General features: G+C 43.8%; 1 protein-coding gene across 1 annotated transcript in view; it reads left to right on the top strand.

The window, feature by feature from the left end:
- Nucleotides 1-18,665, top strand: part of BIRC6 (baculoviral IAP repeat containing 6) — a 1,973,616-nt gene that overhangs the window by 243,732 nt on the left and 1,711,219 nt on the right. The window contains exons 9-10 of the mRNA XM_085609819.1: nucleotides 4,301-4,353; nucleotides 13,284-14,669. Of these exons, the coding sequence (XP_085465945.1) occupies nucleotides 4,301-4,353; nucleotides 13,284-14,669 (1,439 nt within the window). The remainder of the gene's footprint in view (nucleotides 1-4,300; nucleotides 4,354-13,283; nucleotides 14,670-18,665) is intronic.

An 18,665-nucleotide genomic window follows, 5' to 3' on the forward strand; every position in this document is an offset into this window, starting at 1 on the left:
AGGTGCATGATTGATCACGAATGGTGTCTTCAGTCGGAGGTGGTGCAAGATCTCTTTCGACAGTGGGGAGAACCTTGGTTAGATCTATTCGCTACCAAAGAGAACGCGCAATGTCAGCAATTCTGCGCGATGGAATTTCCAAGGCGGCACTCGCTAGGCAACGCTTTTCGTCGTGAGTGGAGTTGCGGTCTGTTGTACACCTTTCCGCCTATACCACTTCTGCCCAGAGTGCTGAAGATCAGGCGCGCCCGGGCCCAAGTCATTCTTGTGGCTCCAGATTGGGCACGAAGATACTGGTATCCCGAGCTACTCAGTCCATCAATCGATCCCCCGATTCGACTGCCTCTTCAGGAGGACCTTCTGTCGCAGCAGCAGGGGACGGTCCTCTACCCGAACCTGTCCAGCTTCCACCTCCATGCGTGGAGATTGAGCGGCGGCAGTTGATGCCATTTGACTTACCTCCTGAAGTCTGTGATGTCATTCTGGCAGCCAGGTGTCCCTCCACTAAAACGGTATATGCCTGCAGGTGGAACAAATTTGTGGCATGGTGCACAGCAAAGGCTGTGGATCCCCTTTCCGCCCCTCTTTCTGAGGTTCTCCGCTTTCTTCTTTCCCTGGCCCAACAGGGCTCTGCTCTGGGCACCGTCAAGGGATACCTTTCAGCTGTTTCTGCTTTCTTACGGCTTCCTGATCCGCCTTCTCTTTTCAAGTCCCTTGTTGTTGCTCGATTCTTTAAAGGCATAACTCGTATGTTTCCTCCTGTCCCCTTCGTAATGCCTCAGTGGGATTTGAACCTGGAGTTAACCTATCTGATGTGCGCTCCTTTTGAGCCACTTCATAATTGTCCTCTTCGTCTTCTGACTCTTAAGACTGCTTTTTTGGTTGCCATCACCTCTGCTAGACTGGTGAGTGAGCTCCAGGCTCTATCTTTTAAGCCTCGTTTCCTCTCTGTCCATCCGGACAAGGTTGTTCTCAGGACTCGTCCCTTCTTTCTCCCTAAGGTGGTAACTGCCTTTCACATCGTCCAGTCTGTTACATTGCCCACCTTCTGTTCGCCTCCGCATCCCTCGAAAGAGGAAGAGAGGCTCCACCGTCTGGAACCAAAACGAGCACTGTCCTATCTGGACTGTACGAAACAGTTCCGGGTGGACGACCAACTCTTCGTTGGTTGCGTGGGCGCTAAGAAGGGGCAGGCGGTGCACAAGCGGACCATCTCTCGGTGGGTCGTCTTGTGCATTAAGGCCTGTTTTCTCTTGGCTAAGAAGGAACCTCCTGTGGGGCTGCAGGACCATTCCACTCGGGCCACAGCGGCTACTACTGCCCTGGGTCGGGGAGTCCCTCTGCAGGACATTTGTCAGGCAGCTACGTGGGCCTCGCTGCACACGTTTGCTAAGCATTACTGCCTGGAAAACCAAGTCCGGAGAGATGGCTTCTTTGGCCGTTCCGTTCTCCAGGACTTCCTGGTGTGATCTTGGTTCGCAGACCCACCACCGGGGTTGGTATTGCTGGGGTATCTATTCTAAGGTAAGGAATCTAACTAACGTGGTTCTTTTAGATGAACAAGTTACTTACCTTCGGTAACGATATATCTGTAAGAAACATTAGTTAGATTCCTTACCGCCCCACCCATCCTCCCCGTTCTGCAAACTGATATCTAGGGTTAAGGTCATCCCTTTCAGGGCCCTAGATTTATGGCACCAGTGTCGGTCTCTTGCATGGCTCTGCGTTCCTGGCGCGGAAAGCTATGTACAAGAACTGACGTCAACGTGCAAGGACGGCTTCTAAGTACTCCGACGTCATCCTGGCGATCACGACGATGCTGACGACGGACGCGGAGCCGCAGACGACGCCTAGCGACGCGCAAGGGTATTGCTGACGAAAATCTTTCCGGATCCAGTCTGACGCCTGGGGATATTCTAAAGTAAGGAATCTAACTAACTAATGTTTCTTACAGATATATTTTTTACCGAAGGTAAGTAACTTGTTCGATGAGTTCACATGTGAAACCAGCTGTAGAAATTATTGCAAAAATGAAGCTGTGTTGTAACGTGCGCAGAGCAGAAGGCAGGCTGCTGCGTGCTCATGCCAACTCAGTGAAGACGACAATGTCCCTAAGGGCCACTTGACAATACCTGCATTACTCTTCGCTGATGACACGATCTTAATATCGCAGACAGCTAAGGAACTGCAAAAGTTACTAGATTGTTTCAGCATATCTTGCACCATAAAAGGCCTTGAAATCAATTCAACTAAGGCTGTAAAACCACGTAAGTCTTTTATGAAAAACATTACTGTTCAAAAACAGAAATTTGAGTATGTGGGTAATTTTAACTATCTTGGCATTATATTAGACACCAAATTGTCCTGGAAACCACACGTACATAAATGCAAAGTGGTCTTGCTGCAAAACTCCATGTCAATTGTGAAAAAGCAACAGGCAAGTACATCAAAGGCAGTGTTGCCAGCCCTGGAAGTTTGCAAGTATAGGGCACAATCCACAACCCTCTGTGGTGCAGAACTTTGGGAGGGGGGTGGGTTTTAACAGTTTGAGCATGCTTACAACAGAGGAAAATAAATTCATAAGGATGTTATTCCACCTACCAAGTACGCACATCTATTATTCCAATAAATCAAGATACTAATATTAGGCGAATAGAATACCAAGCAATATTAAGAACTCAGCTATTCTGAGTTTGTTTGTGGGTCATGCAAGAACTCAAAAGTTACAAAGAGGGATTCATTGAAATATTGAGTCTTGACCACCGTACAACACTCCCTTGGATTCAACATGTTCGTAGCTGGTTTTACAAATTAGGCTTAAGCTTCTTTTGGAATGCTCCTTATTAGTTAGCAATCCACTCAAAAAAGGTCCTGAAAAGTTCTTATTGGAAGTATATACAAAGTAGTGTCCATCATTGCCCTAAAATAGGAATGTTGACATCACAGTTCCTATGTATTAAACAATTCTCTGTCTTTGAACCATATCTGGATGAAATGCAACTGCAATTAGCTAAGTTCCGCTTCGATGTCATCCAGATCAAATGTAATACATTCAAATGAGTATGTAGTACTGTTGATACCAGGGAGGTTTACTGTACGCTATGCTTATTAAATGCTGCAGAAAATGTTTCCCATATGCCATTTTTCTGCCCAGCATATGCTGCATCGGGGAAAAAATGGATTATATCTATCTGTTGTAATATGGGAACCAGAAAATATCTAGAAGCATTAAGAAACTTGAAGACAGATACGTCCCAGCCTATTGTTTTCAGTCTTAGCAGAAATCTATTTGCTGTGAATTTAGTACGCAAGAGGAAGGGCTTGAAATTTTAGCCAATAGTTGATTGATTTTACCACCAATCTTTTAATTCTGTACTGGTTATATTTATGTATGAGAAGCTAAAAAAATGTATCTAGCGGTTATTTATTATTGTATTATGTTGTATAGTATTTTATTGTTTGTATGCTTTTTATGTTTTTTTTAACCGAAATAAAGGCTATTTTATCCATCTTTAACTTATAAATGAGTTTAATAAATGTTCAATAAACATAAAAATTACTGAGTATTTTTTTCAATTTTTTAATAGTAATATTTAAATTAACACATTTAATTTGACAAATTATTGGGCTGTACAACTTTGATTCCTAGGTTTTATATTTAATATTATATTAATATTATATGTTCAAATATCTTAACATATTTTTTCTCATTTTTAAATATTACATTTTAATACATTTCATTACATTTCCCTATAGTGTCCCAGGGCGAGAGCTCCACCAACAGGCAAATGTATTACTAGTTATTTAAAAATTGGAAATTACACCTATTTGTAAATGCCCACTCAGAAGTAGTTAATAGCAGAGCAGTGGAGCGACACACCTAGGTGTAGGAGTAAATATACTTGTGAGCAAATACACATGTATATTTAACTTTATGAATTGGAACCAAAGTCTAGGACTTTCTGGTGAATGTAGCTATATAATCTCTGTAAACAGCCATGCCTGATTGTCCCACAGCGTTTTCTTCAGTAGGCAAATGTTCAAAAAACTATTGTGACGGAAAAGGTACGTTGTAATTGATTCTTTCCACTGGCACTTCATGGAATTAGTGCAAAATGTGTCCATTGAAGGCTTCTAGGGCAAATTGGTATGATTGAAATCAGGCATGGTTTGTTTTGTGTTTGAAATGGATGCAGTACTGGTTTCACTACAATGCATTCTTAGTGTAGCACTATTGATGTGGCATACGCTTTTTAATGTTAACATATTTGAGATCTAATTTGATTTGTTTTGTTGCCAGTGATGATTTATTGGAAGACTCAGACAGTGAGGAACATTCGGATTCTGTCACAGGTGAGTGAGAATTCCAGGAAATGTTTAATGACCGTAACAAACAATTGAGCTCCTGATAAGTCTGAAAGAAAAAAAAGGTGAATATTGCAGAATATCCTTTAAATGGAAAACTCCATCCTTAAGTTTAAGCATTTAGAGCAATCTTGAGACTAAAACATGATCTTTATTGTATTTATGCCAAATGTCACCACAAGGCTTAGCCGCCGCAGTTTAAACATAAATAAATAAATAAATAATGCTGGTTATCAAGCACTTAAATAGAAACTGATGAAATTAGGTAATAGACTTGGGCCTAGACTGAGCTGCAAGCATGGTGTGTGTATATGTGTATGTGTGTGTGTGTGTGTGTGTGTGTGTGTGTGTGTGTGTGTGTATGTATATATATATATATATATATATATATATATATATATATATATTTCCTACTGGCGGTCGCCAATAGGTAGTTATAGTTAGGACCTATTTTCCATAGGAAATCCGCAACATTCTATTTGGAATAACTTTGGTGCCCGTTGACGAATCTTCGCGAAATTTTCAAAACTTTTGGCCAGCTCCAGTCCGCTCCTATCCTGAAAGTCTCTGGATGATTCGTGTAGCGGGGCCTGAGAAAAAATGGGGGTCTCAAAACAGGTTTTCCCCATGCATTTTCCCGTAGGACCTTTAGCCGCAGCTATAGCCCGAACTGCTGAACGGAATTACACCAAATTTGGCAGAAAGGTAGACCTTGGTTCAGAGTCGTGCCTTTTGCTTAAATGGTGTAAATCTGTTCAGTAGTTCCTGAGAAAATCAAAAGTAAAATCACATATCTGGGTGGAGCCTAACCACACATCTCATCGTGAGATCTGATTGGCTGTCAGCACTTCATCCAAGATAGCACCTCATTAAAAAGCATTGCAGTTATTAGAAGGTTTTAAGACTTTAGTTACATTATAAATCATTTGTTGATGGTACCATACTCCATTTTAGGAATTGTGGTATGTTCTAAGGTGATTTTACCATGTAAAACAGCCTTCTGCTGGGATATCATGAATCATTTTTGAGAGAAAACTATTTTCTCATGCTTTCCCCACAGAGGTTTGGAAGGTGATCTATAAGTTAAACTGAGAGCATATTTTCTGTAGATTCATATTATCTTTCTCAGTCATGTGAGAATGAAGTCTGACATTCTCAGTAAAACATGTACATCCAACAAGGGCAGAGATTGTCAGTTGATTCCTTTGTGTTCTACTGCAGCTTCCCAGAGTGTTTCAAAGAACAACTAGAGCGCTAACAGTCCTACTTATGATAAACGTATGGCACACCTGAAGCCATCTTGATTGGAATAAAGTGGTAACTCTTAAAACATTTAATTTAAAAAAGAACAAAACGAGGGGGTTCATTTTGCCATAGAAAGTATGATTAGTGCTGCAGAAAGAAAAATTAGGGCACATTTTGAGTGACTTCTCAAATCCTCTTATATTTCATTAAAATTTTCTGACATGCAGACTGAAACATGCACTTTCAATACCAGCAGCAGACTTCCCTGGTAAGCTGTAGCTTTACTACAGTGATCCAATGAGCAACTAGAGTGCTAACATTCTGAATTTATGGCAAATGTGTGACACATCTGAATGCCTTCTTGATGGAACCAAAGTAAACAAGCCTTGAAAATGCAATAGGTCTCACCCTTGTTTAAGTTAAAGCAATTCTGTTTGTAATTAGGTGGCTTTTTAGCTTTGCTTTTATTAGTGTTTTTCAAACTTTCATGTACATAACATGCATATATGTATATGTATGCATGCATTTATATTTGTATTTATATAGATATGCAGATTATATATATATATATGTTTATATGTGTGTATATATATATATATATATATATATATATACACATACATATATAAATGCATATGCATATATATATGTGCATATGTGTGCGTGTAGAGGGGTAGCGGTAGAGGGGTAGATAGAGAGTGAGTAGTAGAGAGTGAGTAGTAGAGTCGTGGAGAGTAGTAGAGAGTGAGTGGTAGAGAGTGAGTGGTAGAGAGTGAGTGGTAGAGAGTGAGTGGTAGAGAGTAGTCAGTTAGTGTGTCAGTGTCAGTCAGTCATGGAGTGGGCAGTGTAGCTTTCACCTTTGAACAGAAAAAATGCTAAGAGAAGAGGCAACCACCCTAATTTAGTCTGGCCTCCAAAGGAGAACCTCAAGCTGTGTATTGGGGAGACTTTTTTCCCTATCTCTCTGACACCAACACTGGTATATGTATGGGAGGTATGAGACATAATGGAACAATGTCCTGATAGTGACCTGTTTCTGATTTGAGACTTCGAAGTCTCTGATGGGGTTATGATATTTGCTTAATAATTCAATACCTTGCAAGCTGTTTTCACCAAATATTGCCAAAATACAAAGAGATATATTATGGTTCCTTCATTTGTATCTACAGTACTTTAGTGTGTTTCTAGCCTTAACTGGCATGTGAATGCCCATTTGTTGGCCAGATATAGTTTTAGTATAGCTTATTGACTGCGTTTCAGCCATTTTCTTTTGCTAACATTTGCACAGTGTAATTCTTGTTACGTCCTGACATTTCCCTTTCTACATAGTTCTGTAACTTCTCATTGCCTATAGTCGAGGTGATATTTTGTAATCGGCATTCGTAATCCGTGTGAATAAGTGAAGTTGGATTGTATGATATGTTTTGCTATGTGCAACCTCTAATCCTCTTTGAAGATGCCCCATTATATACTTAACCATTGAGTTTTACTAGGCTTCAACAGAGTTAATTGATCGATCCCTTTGTACCTTATACTATCTTGGATTGAAATATGGTAGCCTGTAGATGCAAAGGTAGCTCTTGGAACACTTTTTCAAGCACCGTAGAAAATTTTTCAGCCATGTCACTATTCTAATGCTGCATTACGTAGTTATTCTAGCCATGTTTTGTCCACTTTTAAGGTAGGTTAATTGAAAGGTACTAATTGTGTCTCAGTGGTTAAACCACTTTGGGCCTGTTATTGTGGCACCCTTATCCTTAGTTATCCCTATTCTTATTAATTTGGTGGTAGGATATCTTGGGTAATTTTATATTGTTAGGATCATTGATTCTTATATCGTTTCACAAACTTTTCATAACTCATCCATTCAGTACGTGATCATGAAATGGTCTTCATCTTTTTACATAGACAATTTGTTTTCCTGATTGGAGCGCACCTTGTGAACTTGAGGAAGCTTTCCAACTGGCCCATTGTGCCAGTAGGAGGATTTTAAATGAGCAGTTAAAGAAAAGTCTTTCTTTCTCTTTTTAAAAAAAAAAATATTTTTAGGTGCTGAAGAACATACTCTGTTAACGTTGTTGAACAAGACCACCACGTTATAGTTTGCTTTTGTGAAATGCAGACTTCTGAGGCTTGCATAGGATTCTTTACAAATATCCAAAAGGCTTTACTAAATACAGACTGTTAGGGATAGTGTTGTTGTGTAGAGGGCAATCATAGTGTCCTATTCTTCGAAAAAAATGTGCATCCTTTAAGCATTGATAAACCGTAATATCAAAGAATTTCAGTGCGGCATATGATCTCGAACATTGAGTCACTGTTTATAAAATGAGAAGTTGTTTTGATGGTGCCATCTACGAAAAAGTGATACACTGCTTCCAGAGATGATTGTTGACACTGGAGGTGGTTCTGTATCATTTAAACCACAGTCTTGCAATATGAAGTCTTTAATTGCAGTCTTTAGACATATATTTGATGCAGTAGGCCTCAGTTTACTCTTTCCATCAAATGTCACTTGTCATTGAACTGCTTCCCTTTCAGCACAGCCCTGCCTAGGTAGCTGCTGCCCTTGTCCCTTTCTGGTCCAAGTTAGAGGCCCCCCTCGAACCTGCAGGCATCCGCCTGTGCCTCATCCCTAGTAGTCCAGTGGGGAGCTTCTCTGCTCTACCGCTGCTCAGCCCTCTGATCTCTTTTTCCCCTCCTTCATTTTTTCTTTACTTTTTTGTTGTTGCTTTTTTTCACTTTTCTCCTCTCTTGCCTTTTTCCTCTTTTTGCGCCTTTTCCCACTGTTTCCCTGCCGCTGCTCGTCCCCGGCGGACCTATCCCCCTCCAGCACCGGTTCCTGCTTTCCTGCCTCCCATCTGTCTAGCCCCCCTCCTCACACTACCTATGGTGGCCGTGCCAAAGGCATGCCAAAGTCAAGCCAGTCTATGCCGTCTGCGCCTGGACTTCGCCCAGTGCCACAGACCCCGGTTCTCGGGCCATCCACCGATACAGCTATTTTACAGAACAAGGGAACCCAAAGGAATTAAGACAGGGACCTTGGGCAATTTCATGTTATCGAGAACAGTGGTCCCTATTCAGGAGTAATACAGTGTGATAGATAACCATACACTTAGAATAGAATGTATGTCTTTTGTCCAGCCGGACAAGAATTTATTTTCATAGTATTTTTCAAAAGTAGTATCAAATAAAACATTCAAATGACAAGTGGGCACAGCCGTGACCAACAGAACACAAGACAGAACAATGAACACAGAATTGGCCAAAAGGCAAGCCAAAATGGGTCTGTACAGTTGTTCTCAGTATAGACAGACACAAATTAATCATTTAACACCATTGCACAATGTGTTATAGCTTGAGTCTAGTGCATAGAGTGTTTGGGTGTCGACGACGTTTCGATGCCACATTAAATATAGGGCATCATCTTCAGGACAAACAAATAATGCACTGCTGTCTTGATAATATATCACACCTTTTTTACAATTCTAAGGTGGCAGAGAGTCGACGGTTCATTATAGGCGCAGGAGCACTCAACATCTGGACTTTGGGGGTTGCTGACACCAGCGGGATCAATTCTGTTTGCTTTATGGCAGAAAGTCCTGTTGGGTGCTGTGTGCCAGCTGTTAGAGAATGCACGATCGCATTACTTCAGTGAGCGTGGGCTGTATCGCCGCATCTGCCGCAGATGCGGCGATACTGCCCACGCTCACTGAAGTAATGCGATCGTGCATTCTCTAACAGCTGGCACACAGCACCCAACAGGACTTTCTGCCATAAAGCAAACAGAATTGATCCCGCTGGTGTCAGCAACCCCCAAAGTCCAGATGTTGAGCGCTCCTGCGCCTATAATGAACCGTCGACTCTGCCACCTTAGAATTGTAAAAAAGGTGTGATATATTATCAAGACAGCAGTGCATTATTTGTTTGTCCTGAAGATGATGCCCTATATTTAATGTGGCATCGAAACGTCGTCGACACCCAAACACTCTGCACTAGACTCAAGCTATAACACATTGTGCAATGGTGTTAAATGATTAATTTGTGTCTGTCTATACTGAGAACAACTGTACAGACCCATTTTGGCTTGCCTTTTGGCCAATTCTGTGTTCATTGTTCTGTCTTGTGTTCTGTTGGTCACGGCTGTGCCCACTTGTCATTTGAATGTTTTATTTGATACTACTTTTGAAAAATACTATGAAAATAAATTCTTGTCCGACTGGACAAAAGACATACATTCTATTCTAAGTGTATGGTTATCTATCACACTGTATTACTCCTGAATAGGGACCACTGTAATCCACCGATACAGCGCCAGAACCCTCCATGCCCTCATCACCGGACGCCATACCGTCTGCCAGCAGGCATTGCTGAAGGACACCCAGGCCTTTTTTCCTGCCAGACCTGCAGCTGCACCTTTGCAGGCCACTGCACACCAGCCCCACCCACCGCACGACTGACAAACACCTGACCCGACCGTCTCAACTGCATCCTGCTCAACACACGTTCTCTCCACAAACACGCATGGAGATCTGGGACCTGCTCAACTCCTTCGACCCAGACATCCCCTTCATCATGGAAACCTGCATGAACTCCACCTCCGCCTGGACAGCCCACGCCATCCTGGACACCTACAAGATCATTCACAAGGATCACATCAACAGACTAGTGGGAGGCATCGGCATCGTACACACAAAAAAAGCCCCTCCTCCTCACCACCCACACAGATGACCACTCAACCAACATGTAGCACCTTCACTTCCAGGTCCAGATCAACTCGAACACCCCCCTCCGTGGCACCCTCATCTACAGACCCGACCCGCCCACCCTTCAGTGATTCCATCATCTACTACATCGCATCACATGCTCTCTCCTTCACGGACTACATCCTCCTCAGCGACCTCAACTTTCACCTGGACATCTCCAACGACAAAGACAACCATGTCTCTGCTGGAGAACCTCATCACAGTCTGATTCAAGCAACGGGCCACTTCCCCAACCCACTCAGCAGTGCACACGCTCGACCCCGTCTTCTCCGCCAGCAACATCATCTTCAGTCACGCCACTGAGCTTCTGTAGACTGACCAACGCTGCGTCCACTTCTCCTTGACCAAACTCACCATACACCACCACGCCCACCACTACCCTTGCAGAAGTTGGAACAAGGTCACCAAAGAAGAGCTCACCACCTTCCTCAGCAAAACTCCTCCACCCACATCCACGGAGGCTAATATCTCAGCACGCAACCTCCACTGTTGGATCTCCGACTGCGCAGACTCTATGGCTCCCCGGAAGTAAGCCCCAAGCAAGTGACACTCTAAGAAAGCCATCTGGTTGTCCCTCGCCCTCCATGAGTCCAGACCCACATGTAGACTGCTCCAGAAGAGATGGAGAAGCAGCAAGACCCCGGAGGACCACTCAGCCTGCAAGACTGCTTTCACCGCACACCACCATCTCATCAGAACAACGAAGAAAGTGCCCTACAAGAATGGGCCAATGCACTCTATAGTAAAGAACGTTTTGTTGCGGTCAAAGATTTCGCCGGACCCAGCACAGAGACAGCAGACATCCCACCCTCTCAAGACCTCTGCAACAACCTCACCACCTACCTCCACCGCAAGATTAAGGAGATATTCAACAGCATCAAAACCCAAGACCCTCCCACCACACCCGCAGCCACCACACCCTATGACACCGAACCTCATAAGACCTTATGCAGCTGAACTCCTCGCGGCTGACGACACCTTCAAAATCATGAAGAGCATACAGTCTGGCACACCGTCGGACCTCTGCCTGCACAACATCTTCAACACCACCACCATCACCCCCGAACTCTGCTGCACCATCAGCTGCTCCATTATCTCCACCACTTTTGCGGAAGATTGGACACACACAGAGATAAACCCCTTGCTGAAGAAAACCTCTGCCGAACTGACGGACCTCAAGAACTTCAGACCCATCTCTCTTCTCCCCTTCCCAGATATGGTCATCGAGAAGGCCATCAAGCAAACCACATCCTGGACCACTCCCAAGCTGGCTTCCGCAGCAATAACAACACTGAGACCGCCCTCCTTGCTGCCACAGACAACGTCTTCTCCGTCCTCGACCAAGGCGAAACTGCACTCCTCTGCCTCCTGGACTGCTCTGCCGCCTTCTATACCGTCTCTCACCACACCCTATGCACAAGACTCCACAGCACCAGCATCCGCAACAGAGCTCTAGAATGGATCTGCTTCTTCCTCACTGGCCAAACACAGTGTCTCGGACTACCACAGTTCCACTCAGACCCCACAAAGATTAGCTGCGTAGTGGCTCACTCTCTTCAACATCTACATGGCCCTGCTCGCAGCCATCAGTCAGAACCAGTGACTCAACATTTCCTATGCCGGCAATACCCAGCTGATTATGTCCCTCACCAACTAACCCACAGTTGCTAAGTGCAACTTCCACGATAAAATTAAGGCTGTCTCCTCCTGGATGAAGAACAGCTGCCTCAAGCTTAACTCAGAGAAGACCAAAGTCCTCATGATGGGCTCCACCCCCACTGCCTGGAACAACTTTTGTAAGCCCACAGCACTTTGAACCCACCCCCAACCTACCGACCATACACGAAACCTCAGCATCATCCTGGACTCCTCACTCGCCATGAACCACCAGATCAATGCCTTATCCTGCTTCCACACGTTAAGTCTGCTCCAAAATAGTTTCAAGTGGATCCCCACCAAGTTCAGGAAGATGGTCACCCACGCACTCATCAGCAGCAGAGTTGACTACGGCAACGCACTCTACGCTGGCATCACCCAGAAACTCCTAATAAAACTGCAGAACATTCAGAACGCCCCCGCTAGACTCATCCTCAACATCCCTGCTGCAGCCACATCACCAGCCACCTGAGAGACCTCCATTGGCTCATAGTCAACAAGAGAATCACATTCAAGCTCCTCACACAAACCTACAAAGCCCTACACGATGTGGGACCTGCGTACCTCAACCTGCACTTCGCATTTCACAAACCCACCAAAGACTTCTGCTCCACTCTGGCTACCGTCCCACATATCCGCAAGACCAAAGCCGGAGGAAGATCCTTCTCCAAACTCGTAGCAAAGACCTGTAACACCCTCCCTCTTCACCTCAGTCAATCACCGTCACTACTTCAAGTCAGGAAGGACCTCAAGACAAGATCTGGCTCTTCGACTGAACCACAGCGCCTTCAACAGGCCAGCCGCCATTCCACCCCCCCCCCCCCCCCCCAACCACCCAAGTGTCTTCAGATCATTAATAGTCTATGCTGAGAATTTACAGGCAAATGTTTATTTCTTCTCAGTTCCTTAAACAATTTGTATTTTGAATCAAGTTATAGCCTGAAGTAATTTTAGTCAAAATGCTAAGCATTAGTTCCTTGAATAATAATTTCTGTTGTCTGAGAGACTTGATGAATTGATGGATGATAGTAACTAGTGCAATTGTTAATTGTTTTTTAGAACAAAATTTCAGTGTTCATTTGTGTTTACATATTCATACAGAAGATCTAATAGTTATTTTTTTACCTCAGTTATGTCCTTTCGTTAGAGAATGACTTTAATCAATAAAGTTACATTAGTGTGTGATTTCAGCTCTGAGGTTTCTTAATGAAATATCTTCCATTCATGTTGCAATTTATTTTTATTTTATAGGGCATGCTTCTCAGAAAGAAACAATGGAGGCCGTTTTGGACATCACTGCTCTAAGCATTCTTCAGCAGCCTGAGAAGCTTCAGTGGGAAATAGTTGCTAATGTTCTAGAAGATACTGTGAAAGATTTGGAAGAACTTGGGGCAAATCCTTCTTTGGCAAGTTGTAAGACGGAAAAAAAGGAAAAGCATCTGGAGCAGCACAACATTCCCTTCCCTTGTTTGCTGGCGGGTGGTTTTCTAGCATACAAGTCTCTAATTGCTTCACCTATTAGCAGTAACTCTAGGAAATCATTGGATGCTTTAAGTAGGACTCAGGCTGAAACTACATCAGAGCAAGGCTCTGTTGACAATGAATCTGGCACTAGTTCGGAACTCAATTCCCCTCTGGTAATGAGGACTTTGCCAATTCTGCTCCTTTATAGCATCAAAGAGAGTGAGGATAAAGCAGGAAAAATATTTTCTCAGATGAACAATATTATAAGCAAAAGTTTACATGATGATGGCTTCACAGTTCCCCAGATCATAGAGATGGAGCTAGACAGTCAGGAACAGTTGCTGTTACAGGACCCCCCAGTAACGTACATTCAGCAATTTGCTGATGCAGCAGCTGGCCTGGTGTCTGTGGACTCAGACAAGTGGAGTTGTATGGTTCCCAAACCTGGGACTTTGGTTCAGTGCCTCCGGTTGCCAAAGCTCCCAGAGGAGGAGAATCTCTGCGTTGATTCAGTGACCCCTTGCTTGGATGGTGTTCATTTATTGGTATGTTTGCGGGCATGCCCGGCTGAGTCCCTAAGTGCAATAAATCAAGTTGAGGCCTTGAATAATTTAAATAAATTGAACTCTGCGCTGTGTAGCAGGAGGAAAGATGAACTGGAAGCCAATTTGTCTGTGGCAAACGACACAAGCATAAATTTGATTCAGACCGACTTACCAACAGATGCACAGACAACTTTGTTCATTCAGTCTGAGCAGCCAATTGCTAGTGGTGGGTATCTGGTGCTTTACAAAATGAACTATACAACCAGGATAGTGACTTTGGAAGAGGAACCAGTCAAAATACATCAAATCAAAGATCCCCAAGACACAATTACCTCATTGTTTTTGCTGCCACCAGACATACTGGATAATGGAGAAGAAGATTCTGAGGAGCCTACAGAAGACCAACTGTCCAACCCCAAGAATGGCAAAGAAAAAAAATCTAATCTCTCTAACCTTGGGCACTTGGTAATAACTACTCAGGGTGGTTATGTTAAGGTGCTTGATATTTCAAACTTCGAAATCCTGGGCAAAGTGGAGCCCCCCAAAAAAGAGGGTACAGATGAAATTGATCCATTTGTATCTGTGATATTCTGTTCCGGAACTGACCGGCTCTGTGCATGCACCAAGGGTAAGGTATTCTGTTTTTTTTTGGGGGGGGGGACATTAAGAAATGGAAGCATTGACGTCTGTTGGTCAAGGTTAGAAAACAGTATGCATGTTTTCAGCTGTTGATGCAGCTAAACAAAGTATTTTGAGTTCTACTTAAAGCCAAAAGCAAACTGTGAGCTACACACAGATGCCCATTGGCATCAGTGTTTTAGTTGTTCAGGAAATAATTACATTGTATTGTACAGCGGAGAAGCCTTATTTGTAATACTTTTCAAACGTGAAAGCTGATGCAACTGAGAGTATGTACTGACCTACAAAGCTTTAACGATTAACTAATCATTTAGGCCTGTGACAGATCTCTTTCATCATTAAACTGATTGCTCTATGACACTTGCTTTTTAGAGGCGTTGAGTCTGGCATACAGAGTGCTGACAAGAGATTTACTAACAAATGAAGAGCATTAATTGAATGAGAAAGAAGCTGTGGAGGAGGACCTAAAAAATGTGGAGAGGGGTAGGAGGCAAAAAGTAGGACAGCGTTAAACCATTCATGAAAAATTGCATATAGAAAAACAATTGGGTAGGGCAGAAATTCAGTATCAGAGAAAGAGGGTAGAACAGTAAAAAGCAAAAGAGCAACATTGAAAAGAAGGCTGGATGTAATCTTGTGGTGTAGTAACGGAAATTAGAAAATGACCAGGAACTACAGAGGTTCGCATACTGTGGGGAAGCGGGTAGATTAAACATTGACCAGAGTGCAGCAGGAGAACTAAAGGGAAGGAAAGTTGAAACTGAGAAGGATGTGTGAGTGCCAAGCAGACTAGCCATGGAGACATTGATCAGGAGAGTGATCTAAATTAATCTGCTTGAGACATGTGAGAAATATAATGTTCAATTTACACCATAAGACAATCGTGTTCTGCAGAGGGCACACTGAGTTATTAAACTGAGTCAAAACATTATTGAACATAAATTATATAAGTTAATGGGACCACATAACTCAAGCTTAAAATGGCAATGTATGTGTTCTTTTCAGTCCATGATTGTAGAGTGCTTTTAGTTGAACATACCTACTTAGTAATTCAAACTGCAAGACTTGTCCGAAGGGCAGTGCTCAACACCGTAAAGGAGCTAATGGAAATTTAGTAATAGTTTGAAAATGAAAACTTGTGCTAGGCTCAAAATGCAATATTGGTGTGGAAAAGTATTTTTCAATGCTATTATCCTTAAGGCAATAGCATACTAATCCCCCTCCTTATGGTTTAATGCTTTCCAAATATTATGGGGTCATTGAAATGCTTCATATTGTTTCTGGAGATCCTATGACTCACATAATTTCATTAATGATGTTGCCTAATTCTTCTGCTGTCCCTACCTACACCCTCTTCTCCAGTTTATTTTTTTGTAAGCTTAACTGTGGTCTTCGCGCTTCCTTTTTTTCTTTCTTTATTTGTTCCTCTGGAATTCTAAACTCCCACCTATTTCTCTGCTACTTCACCCTCCTCCTCATTCTATCATTCTCCCATGGGTACAGTCCAGTATTTTCCTTATTAGAAAACTGGTCCTGCCTTGACTTTTTTTGCAGCACCAGAGTTCCAAGTAGCATGCATACACAGGCTTGCTTTCCTTTTCTGGAAAACAAATGAAAGAGAACTTCGAGGCCCAGGCAAATGGAGACACCTCTGATGACCACGATATCTATTGGGAGAATGGTCTCCTGTATAGTGAGCCTAGGGTACCTGAGCCTGGGGAAGCCCGTTTTTTGGTGCTCCCCCAGTGCTACTGGGCTGTCTTGCTGGAGCTGGCTCATGATGTACTTTTTCCCAGTTGGTCACCCACTTTTGTTGGCCCCGGATGAGAGTGACCATAAATAGGTTCTGCAGTTCCTAGACCACCTGCCAGGCCAGTTGTAAAGCAAGAGGCTCGCCTGCTCCACTTCCCTGTCGCTGGAACCTCATTTGTGAATGGTGGGCATTGGCATTTTGTGGCCTTTGTACCACAAGATAACACTTGGCAACAGGTTTATCCTGCCACCCAGTACCCTGCAGCCATATCCGAAGACAGTGACTGTCCCCACAGGATAGGGACTTCTAACTGCAGATTCCTCATCTTGGAATTCTCCCCCGGGGTCAGACTGGATCCGGAAAACTTTGAAGCAGTACCCCCTCTGAGCTGGAATGTGGCGCATCTGGCTCTGTGCCGTCTTTGTCTGTGCCATATGTGACTTGTGCAGGCCTATATAGACGCCACTCATTTGCTCTGACATAATTTCCTTTCTTTCCATGCCGACTGACGTGAATCAAGAGCTATCTCTGGTCTCTTTGAGACCTTTTTACCTTGAAGTTTCGAGGCTTTCATCTTAAAGATTGTCCACAGTATGCAAGTGACATGTCCCCAAACTAATTCTTTGGGTTCAAGCCTTGTGAGGACTGTCCAAGGCAGATGTAGGTTTCTAATCCCCACTTGGTGTGCCTTTGGGACTGTCCCATGACCTCTGGTGAGTGTGCCTAGATGCACCCGAATTAGGTCGAAGAACTGGAGACAGTCATTTATTGCCTGGCATAAGGAGTGGCTGTGCCGATCAAAGTTGTGGGGTTGGAATGGATCCTGGTCCTGCGAGTGCTTCAGAGAGCTGTTGAGGTTTCACTTCTCTGGTAAGCCGGAGAAGAAGCAGCTGCGATCCAAACGACTCTCTAAGAACCCTAAGTAGTTGCAGGTTCATCGCATCTCCAGGACACGCTCCCGGAGCAGTTTTTCAGTTGCGCTTCCACCTTCTGCTTCGAGCCAGCAAACGTTTCCGGGTTGACTGTGCTCCACTCCATGAGTTTCTGCAGGCAATGATTCGCTTATTCACACAAGCGGCTCTCTCTGGAGCATATTCAGGCCCCATGCAGCTGAGAGGTCTCCTAACTCCAGAGACATCTGCTAAGACCTCTTCTGGTACCAGTTGGGCCCTTTAGATCTGTTTCAAGAGCCGTGCTGAGCCCTTGGCTGATGCTGCTACTGGCACCATCCCCTATGTAAAGATCAGCCTCGCCGATGCTGGCTTCACCGGCATTAGAAGAGCAGCCAATGCCATTACTCAGCGCCACACTGCAGACCCTCTCTGGTGTGGACCTCAAAGCTGCTACTCCCAAATCCCAATTCTCATTGTTCCCTGGTTCCCAGCAGGCAACAATTCCTCTATGATCTTTTTGACACGGGTGAGGGCACCTATGATGATACCATAACCAGCCAAGGGGCCAACTGGTATGGTGAGTTCCAAGAAGCTAGGGGGCTTGATACATCGCCGGATATTTTGGTATTCTCCTTTCTGGGGCCAGCCACTGAGGATTCTGCATCATTTGCTTTAGTAGTGAACATTACCACAGAGATCATGGACCTTCAGCACCCTTGTCAGGAAGTGAAAACTAATTTCTGGCTGCGGTCCTTCAACCTGACTAAACTGTTTCTGAGCCTCTTTTACCTTTCAACAAGGTTTTGACTGACACCCTTGGTTAAGCCCTGCTCAAGGGCTCTTGTAAATTGGCATATTTCATACGCACTGTCCTCCACCAAGGGATCCAACCTTCCTCTCTTAGCACCTCTCCCCTGAGAGTTTATTGGTGCAGGCTTCGGCTAGCAGGGTGCAGCCCAACTCATTTCCTTCCGCTCCACTTGATAGGGAGTCAAAATGCATCAACAAATTTGGTTGCAGGGGTTTCTCCTCTACAAATCTTGCTTTTCATTACTCCCTCTTGTTTGCTCGGTCGTTATAGACATATTTATGGGCCTCATTAAGTCCAGTCTTTCCTCTAGTCTCAAAAGAGGCATGTACCATAGTTTCCCAGGCCATGCGATACGGCCGGGTTCATGGTAGTGAACAGAGATTATAGCGATACAGAAAAGAACCATTTCTCTTTGTATTCTGCTGTACATACATATCTACTACCTGCTGGAGAAGAAGCAGTCTCTAGAAAGCTTGCAGGCTCATTTGACAGGAGCCAAGGCTGCTACTGCTGCTTTGGCACACCGAG

The sequence above is a fragment of the Triturus cristatus genome, chromosome 6 (assembly GCF_964204655.1).
Source record: "Triturus cristatus chromosome 6, aTriCri1.1, whole genome shotgun sequence".
In the NCBI taxonomy this organism is placed as follows: domain Eukaryota; kingdom Metazoa; phylum Chordata; class Amphibia; order Caudata; family Salamandridae; genus Triturus; species Triturus cristatus.